The sequence below is a fragment of the Montipora foliosa genome, chromosome 3 (assembly GCF_036669935.1).
Source record: "Montipora foliosa isolate CH-2021 chromosome 3, ASM3666993v2, whole genome shotgun sequence".
Classification (NCBI taxonomy): Eukaryota; Metazoa; Cnidaria; class Anthozoa; order Scleractinia; family Acroporidae; genus Montipora; species Montipora foliosa.
In genome coordinates this window covers 54,844,477-54,853,512 of record NC_090871.1, presented here as the reverse complement: position 1 = coordinate 54,853,512, position 9,036 = coordinate 54,844,477, and the positions used below count along the sequence as shown (strand labels likewise).

At 40.3% G+C, this 9,036-nt stretch overlaps 1 protein-coding gene across 7 annotated transcripts in view; it reads left to right on the top strand.

Moving 5' to 3' along the window:
• Positions 1 to 8,756, top strand: part of LOC137997689 (NLR family CARD domain-containing protein 3-like) — a 30,755-nt gene extending 21,999 nt beyond the window's left edge. For all 7 annotated transcript variants that reach the window (XM_068843873.1, XM_068843870.1, XM_068843874.1 and 4 more), the window contains 2 exons: positions 2,470 to 2,553; positions 3,472 to 8,756. In XM_068843873.1, the coding sequence (XP_068699974.1) occupies positions 2,470 to 2,553; positions 3,472 to 6,275 (2,888 nt within the window). In that variant the 3' untranslated portion in view covers positions 6,276 to 8,756. The remainder of the gene's footprint in view (positions 1 to 2,469; positions 2,554 to 3,471) is intronic.
• The last annotated feature ends 280 nt before the right edge of the window (positions 8,757 to 9,036 follow it).

Below are 9,036 nucleotides of genomic sequence, written 5' to 3'. Positions count from 1 at the left end.
TTTCTTGGGATGTCTGTCACACAACGCTAAACCCCCAAATATCTTGGCGCTTTTGTCACGTTGTCCGGTCTTTCGTTACCTGCTGTCAAACACAGAGTATCGTCAAAGTAAACTAGCTATCCGCTGGGTTTAACCGTCATCGCCTGTTTACATATGTCTGCATGCAGGTTTTCTAAGAATAAAGGGAATTGACACAAGCATATTCCCTGAGGCCTCATGTTGAATTTTCTGCTGTTTTTTTAGGCTGAATTGAGTTAGTTACTATAACATGGAACAAAACTTACCTTCAAATTGAACCTTGATGGAAATTCTCTTTTAAAGAACTAACCAGAGCTTGCACACCCATTCAAAATAACTTTGACGAAACAAGGACAATAAAACCTTCGTTATTGAACTTTTTCTTTCTGGCTTCCTAAAGTGGTTTATAAGTTATCTAAAGCCTACAAACTTCAGGGGCACCCAACGACCAATTTGTTGTAAAATGTATTATTATACCCCAGTTAATGAAAATAAATGTTATTAAGGCATTTTCAGGTGTTTTTCAGTGTTGCTGGGAAAACATTATCTGTTCCTTTTTCCCAGCAAGACACACAAGAAATTTCCCAGCCAGCTAGATAAAATTGGTTGGTTTTCCAGCCAGCTGATCAAATTTATTTCCCAGCCAGAAATTCCGCGCGCTTTCAAATCCCTCGATCCAAAACGATCGAACAAAAGCGACAAAACCGGGACAGAACAGGTTTTTTCCGCAAGCGCAATCACTTTGACCAGCCATCGTATGTTTGTGACTATTCTCTGGGTGAGGGAAGGGGTTCTTTTTTCTTTTTTTTTTTTTTGTTTTTTTTTAGTCGTCCTCAGTCTTCAGAGTTTCTACAGCCAGCTCGGGTTGAAATGCTAGAAAAAGTCAGTAATTCCCAAGCAAAACCTCTATCAATAACAAAATTTCCCAGCCAGCTCATCGAATTAAACACCTGTATTTTTGCCAGCCAGCAAGATTCCTCTGGGGAACAGATAATGTGAGGAACAGATTCGTTGGGTGCCCCTGAAACTTCGCAGTGCAAAGGGATATTTATTTCAACTTGTTGCTTTTGAAAAAAAAAAAGAGGTTCGGTCGTGTCCTTCGATTAACAACAACAACGACAACAACAACAACAACAACAACAACAAAAAACAAACGAAAAAAAGGGAAAAAAATCCCGTAACGCTGTTTCTCGTTACGCCGTTACCTGTTACGCCATTACGTGTTTGCCTAACAACCGGCAAAAGTAGTTGGGAAGGTTATGTAAATGAACCGCACCAGAGCTGTACTTCACCCCGCTTCTGTCAAAGCGCAAAAGAAATAGTTTCATAGCCCCTCTCCCCCCTATTCACTCGTTCAAAAAGGTCGTCACGTTTGCCCGTCAATTTCAACCCCCTACACTTTAAACACCGTTGTAGCTGCTCAATTGTGTAGTGTTCTGGTACTCTCTCAAGAATTGAGCCAAGAACACGGTCGACGTCGCGTAAAACCGAAAATTATGCCTCATTTCTCTTGTGACTCTTACAGAGTCCTTACAGACTGAACTTTGTTTGTCTGAGTCACTTGGGGGTCTAAAATTTCATGACGTCATTAGTGCAAAGCGCTATTCAGTTTAGCAAACATCATCAGTTTCGCATATAAGGGCTCGCGCGGGCTTACCATTAGAACAAATATTTAGAATAATCATTTCTCCAGATTTTACTCTTTATTAGCTTTACAGTGATATATACTTTGTAAAGGTTTTATTACAAGCGACGCGCCTACGAAAGATTTTCCGGAAGACACTCCTGAAGGTCTACAGTAACCTTAACCAGATAAACGCCTAAACTTCATGATGACATGGCAAAAAAACATTTAAATGTTAAAGCAAGCGCTTACTGTGTTTGTTTTTCAAAGGAACTGTAAACGCTAACAAATAAGTCGTATTTCCAATTCAAGACCACACCCAGAATTTTCAGACAATCATAGCCAAAAGTAGTTGGGAAAGTTATGAAAATGAACCGCACCAGAGCTGTACTTCAACCCGCTTCTGTTAAAGCGCAAAAGAAATAGTTTCACCTTCTCTTATATAGCCCCCCTCCCCCCTATTCAATGTTGGAGGGTAACACAACAATTTCCCACTAAAACCATTCCGTTTTGCAGAACATTGAATAGGGGGCAGGGGAGAGAAGCAATGAAGACGTCAAAAGGGCTGACCTTCTCAACGGTTTTGTCTATGATTGTAGACACGTTCGTTCTATGTATCGTGTGAGATGCGAACAGTGGATAGTTTAGGTGCATACTGTCCAGCTAGAAGAATCCCTAAAAGGGTCAATCAAATGGCTCGCTGCTGATAAGAGTTGTTGAGCAAGAACTAATTCAAATAAGCTCGTATTGTGTATGCCGTTTATCATTTATTAAATTGCCAACTTACTGTAAAGTCATGTCTGGTTTGTTGTATGTGATTTTTACAGATGTTTCTGTCAAGGAACAAACTCAGATCCTATTTACAAGGGAGAGCTTTCCATCTTCTTCTGTGGCTTCTCATCGAACGGAAGGTATATATGACCTTACGGGAATTTGACCATGTTGGAAATCGACGCGAGAAAAAAAAATTCATTCACTCGTAAAATTCAGGATGCCCATAACATCGCACTAAAACAATGTGTTTACGACAAATGGGCTTTTTATACACCCTTTTAATAAGTCTAATATATGCCGTTTTCCGATAATGACGTCGAACTCGTGCTTTCAAATGTTATTCAGAAATGGACAAAGGCTTAAACGTTTCCCGATTTCTTTTGTTGTTTAATCCTTTGTACATTTCTGAATAAAATTTGAAAGCACGAGTTCGACGTCATTAGCGGAAAACGGCATACATTAGACTTATTAAAAGGGTGTATTTATATGACCTTTTTTGCTCTGCCCCGCCTGGTTTTAAAATGGATTTATTACTTTAATATAATCGTCATTCCATTTCAATTTAAAAATATTATTATTGCTACAATATTGTGTTAATTTTATGTCAACTCGGGTTCGTTTTAGTTCTTACCACTAAGCATTGTCATACGGAAGCCAAAGACTCATTCACGCCAAGAGAAAACATTTTGTGGTAATTTTTTTGTATGAAAACAAACGTTTTCTTTACCTGGATAAAACAGCACATACATTTAAAAACTGTTCTCGTTTGCATAGCAGAAATGACTTTAAAAGCGGCGATACATAAAAAAAAAATCAGCCAAGAGGGCTTGCAAACCAGTGAAACCTCTAAATTCATTAACAATATAAAAAATCGGCTTAGCTAGGAAATAGGTAGAATGATAGGCAAAAAATGGATTTTGGCTTTAAAATTGGAAATCGTCTCTCACTGATGTAAAAACAAAAAAATAAATAAAAGAAACGTAGAAGAAGCGAATAACTTTCAATCAGTTGACCTCTATATTGACCCTATTTCTGGGTGTTTGCTTGTTTTGCAGCTACTTTTTCATGCCAGGGTCATATCATAGAATCGATAAGACAAATTTACCAAACAAATGAAGGGGTAGTTTTGCCAGTTCCTTGGAATGAAGGGTTCAGCTTCCAACTAGAGAACATTTTCACCAGACTTAAGATAGTTCCAAAAGAAAAGACACGCGGAACGCTGGCGAAAGAAATCACCAACATGACAAGTATTTTTACTTCACACGAAGATTGCCAACATCCGCGAGTTGTCCTGATTGAGGGCGAACCCGGCATGGGAAAGACGACCTACTGTAAAAAGCTGGCATATGATTGGGCAACTAAACAAGACCACAAATGGGATGAGTCTTTCCCAAGAGTAGAGGTGCTCCTGCTCCTCAGAGGTCGTGACATTGATTCTAGCATCTGGCAGGCTATCGACGATCACATTCTGCCGGAAGAAGTTGACCCAGAGTTGAAAGAAACGTTTTTCCGGTTCGTGCGAGAAAACCCTTATAAAGTTCTGTTAGTGCTCGATGGGTTGGATGAGGCAGACCCTCAAAAATTGGCTGTGTACTTTAGTCTTATTCAAAGAAAGCTGCTCCCTGGTTGTAACATTGTTCTTACTTCTCGTCACGAAGCAGGAATTAAAGTAAGACCTTACTCGGACACACTGTTGGAGATTGTTGGATTTACGAGAAGTGATGCAGAGTGTTTTATAAGGAAGTATTTTCGACACGCAGAACAAATGGCAGAGAAGCTGATAAATGTACTGTGGCATCCGTATGATGCTGATGAGCACACTGAAGGGAATTTAAATGAACTAACTAAAAACCCTTTGAATACACTTCTGCTCTGTCTGCTTTTCGAAGATTTTGGCGGCGTTCTACCAAACAACAGAACACAGCTGTACGTAGAGATCGTTGTCTTCGTTTTGAGGCGATACGAAATGAAGAACCATTTACCAAGTAGTGCTGAAGACCTTCTTGTAGTTTACAAGAAGGAACTGATGACCCTAGGGAGAATGGCACAACAATGTCTTTGTAAAGGAGAGCTGCATTTCGAAGACGTCGAAGGGAATTTCAAGGAAAGTCTGTTCATTAAATTTGGCTTTCTCTCCATCCAGGCTGGCGGTAGCAAGAGGACTCCTTGTTTCTCTTACAGTTTTTTTCACAAGAGTTTTCAAGAATTCTTTTCTGGTCTATATCTTGCGTTTTCTATCCTGGATGGAGAAATTGATATGAAGTCAGTTCTGACTGACGAAAGATATTTTCGTGAACTAAATCAAGTTTTCATGTTCATGAGTGGAATCATATCCTCACAATCCGAGGAAACGGTAGTGTCGATTGTAAATAGTGTTGCATCACTTGCAAGTGTGAGAGGCCGCAGATCTCCGGATGCCGCAAACTTGTACCTAAAGTTGGCTTTAGATGTCATAGGGGAATGTAAAACTTGCTCCGAAAACCTGTATACTAAATTAGTTTATAGCTTTGGCAAAAGTCTTGATTTGACGGAAATTCGAAGGCACTTCAAATCACGTACTGGCATTGCTGCCTTTTTCCAGGCCCTCGCAGTAAACACCTCCCTTACTAGTTTGTATTTGTCTGGCAACTCCATTTGTGCTGACGGTGCTACTTTACTTTCCGAGGCCCTTTCAGTAAACAAACACCTTTCTACTTTGCAGTTGTGTCGAGACTGCATTGGTCGTGCGGGTGCTATTTCTTTTTCCAAGGTCCTCGCAGAAACCACCTCCCTTACTTCTTTGCATTTGTCTTGGAGCTCCATTGGTGATGAGGGTGCTACTTCACTTTCCCAGTCCCTCGCAGTAAACACCTCCCTTACTACTTTGTATTTGTCTGGCAACTCCATTGGTGCTGACGGTGCTACTTCGCTTTCCCAGGCCCTTTCAGTAAACACCTCCCTTACTACTTTGGAATTGTCTCGCAACTCCATTGGTGATGAGGGTGCTACTTCACTTTCCCAGTCCCTCGCAGTAAACACCTCCCTTACTACTTTGCATTTGTCTTGGAGCTCCATTGGTGATGAAGGTGCTACTTCACTTTCCCAGGCCCTTGGAGTAAACACCTCCCTTACTACTTTGGTTTTGTCTTGGAACTCCATTGGTGCTGAGGGTGCTACTTTACTTTCCCAGGCCCTCGCAGTAAACACCTCCCTTACTACTTTGGATTTGTCCGACAACTCCATTGGTGATGAGGGTGCTACTTCACTTTCCCAGGCCCTCGCAGTAAACACCTCCCTTACTACTTTGGATTTGCGTGGCAACTCCATTGGTGCTGAGGGTGCTACTTCACTTTCCCAGGCCCTCGCAGTAAACACCTCCCTTACTACTTTGGAATTGTGTGACAACTCCATTGGTGATGAGGGTGCTACTTCACTTTCCCAGGCCCTCGCAGTAAACACCTCCCTTACTGCTTTGAGTTTGTCTGCCAACTCCATTGGTGCTGAGGGTGCTACTTCACTTTCCCAGGTCCTCGCAGTAAACATCTCCCTTTCTACTTTGGATTTGTGTGGCAACTCCATTGGTGATGAGGGTGCTACTTCACTTTCCCTGGCCCTCGCAGTAAACACCTCCCTTACTACTTTGGATTTGTCTGCCAACTCCATTGGTGCTGAGGGTGCTACTCCACTTTCCCAGGTCCTCGCAGTAAACACCTCCCTTACTACTTTGGATTTGTGTGGCAACTCCATCGGTGATGAGGGCGCTACTTCACTTTCCCAGGCCCTCGCAGTAAACACCTCCCTTACTACTTTGGGTTTGTCTGACAACTCCATTGGTGCTCTTCGCGCCAGTTTAGACTCTCGCATCGATCTTCAGTGGTGAGCGTGATCTTCATTCTAAACGTTTCAGTGTTAACATCGACGCCAACAGGATCATGACCCATGATCCTTAGGGAGCTTAAGCAAGGACGACGACAACGGCTACGAGAACGTTGTTGTCTAAAAATATTATGGAATTCAAGATCTACGACGGCGACAGTCGACAAAACGTCACTTTAAAATATAACATGGCTCTATCATAAGTCTTTCCCGATTATTCAGTCTCGTTCACGTCCTACAATGTGGGCGACGTATCCTGAGCGGTTTGAGAGTTAAAATAGAGAATTAAGGATTCTCTGTTGAATGCTTAAGTTGTCGTCAAAATCTCAAATTAGGTGATTTCACGTCGTCGTTATGCAGAGGACCGCTAAGATACTTGCTAAAATCCGCGCTGCATGTGCAGCACGATTATTTATGCTTTTTTAACCAATAAAATGACTGTTTTGTGGCAATGTCGTAGCCGTAGCCGTCGCCGTTTCTTAAATTCCATATTATTTCTCGTTGCTGTAATGAGTCGTTCGGCTTGGAAAGTGTGAATACATAATCTAAGAATAAAGTTGATGAGAACGGTGTGGATGTTCAGAGAGAAAATTGAAAATTCATAGTCACGTGCTCTTGTTTTCCACATGACCTCAAATTTGATTTTTCACGTCGTAGTCAAGACAAGAACGGCAAAAAAAAAGTATCAAAATGTAAAACGCACGTGCAGGGCGTGCAAAGCTATTGTTTTTGCTCGCTAAATATGCAAATTTATGGCGTTCTCGTTGCCGTTGTCGTGGTCCATGCTTAAGGTCCATATTGTCTTTTAGAGTTCACGGTGTTGTTGTTGAATCCTCACCCCTCCCCCCTTGTTTGTTGGTAAGCATGCACTGAAAGGTTAAAGGTCACTTTCTTGCTAGTGCGTCACGAGAAATTAAGGGCTTACATACATAGAAAGACACCCAGTTTGTCCCTTGAGATATGTTTCAGTTAAAGTGTGTACTCTGATAAAAAAAATCACAGGCGAGTCCTTTTTTCTTCGGATTTGGAAAGTGTGTTTGTTTGGATTTTGCGGTCCGCCATTACTCACGTTGGAAACTGACCGATTGGACATTAGAGGGTTGGATCTAGGAGTAAGTGACGTCATTTACTCACTGGTTAAACGTTTCAGCGCGTAAATGTAGTTTATTATATATGCAAAACACGAGTTTAGAAGTCTGAAAGCACGAAACTCCCCTGCTGCATATCAAGTCAGCCGGGTACACACGCACTGTGACTTGAGTCTTTAGCGTCATTTTCTCCTCGATCCAGCTCTCTCAAGATTTTAAAGTTAGTAATGGCAGACCATTTAATAGGAAAATGTCATTTAAAATTTTGAAATCAAAGCTTAAGACTTGGGTCACTTAGTGTTAACTTAAGGTAGTTTTGAAATCCAAAGAAAAAGGAGAATTGATTTTTTGGGCTTAATACGGCTTTTAAGGCATTTTACATAAAGTAGAAAGGAAGATGTGCTACTCAAGATGTCCGCAAAGTTGATAGACAGCAGGCGCGCAACCCGATGACTTTTTGTGACTCCCGTCAGTTGCCTTTTTAAATCTACTTCAATTTCACAAAGAACTCAAGCCGGTCAAATGCTAAAAGTTCCAGTTTCCTTGCACCACATTTTTGTCTCTTTTATAAAATAGACCAAATTGGGTAACTCATTGTTTAGCCCAATTGAGATCCTTTGAAAATAAAACGTTTTTTTCTTTTAAGTATTTTCATATTATTTAAATGTGAATGCTACATTACCATGTAAATGCATTGTGAACCCCGAGAGATTAGAATGGAAACTTTTCCCCTAGTGTAAACGTAGGTTAAGACTGTCTTTATATGAATGCTGTTTAAAAGTTACTGTGATGATATCAAAGAATGCTGCGGCTTTTCACAATCAGGTTCAGTAATCTGACAAGATTCTTGTAACATGAATTTATTTACTTGTTAATAACAAATGAATTTTAGAGGCAAGTATTTAAGACAAATGCTAGTTTTAATAGGCCATTTTCCAAATATCAAATATTCAGCTTGATAGTGAGGCAGTGAGGACAAAAAAAAAAAAAAACTATGGAATGAATGTGAAAAATATTTACATATCATTCACTTTCCTTTGTCTTTGTCTTCTAAGCCTCTTTTTCAAGCTTAATAATGGCCTATTGAGTGCTTTAAAAGATGCATCAATATGTACAATGTTAGGTCCATGAAGGTGCAAAGATTGCTGCAGCTTTTCACATTAAGGTTCAACAAATCTGACAACATCCTTTATAAATTAATTTATCAAGGTGTTCGCTTAAATGGTGTTTTTATTGTGCATAAGCGATATCTATATATTCCTGCGTTTTCAAGGCGAAACAAACATTGGTATCCTTTTTAAGCAATTTTTCCAAAGGACTTATCAAGGAAGTTTCTCGATTACTTTGCTTTGTGTAAATATAGTGCTTTGTTTACGAATTAAATCAATTTAACAAGAGAGTTTCATCTGTTTATTCTACTTATGGGGAGCAGCGACTTTAAGAAGGTCCTGATATGCTCTTACATGAGGGTTACCATAAAAACATCTTTCAACCCGAGTTCAAGGCTCATACCGTCATTCCCCGTAAGGAAACAAAACCTTCATCCCCACCGTCATGTTGTTAGGGCAAGGAGGATTTATTAAAACGTTTTCTTGTGTTCTCTTATTTACTTTGTTAAGATAGAAACGTTCATTCTCCTAACTAGTACCAAAGCTTTCTTTGTAGAGTAGTCATGAG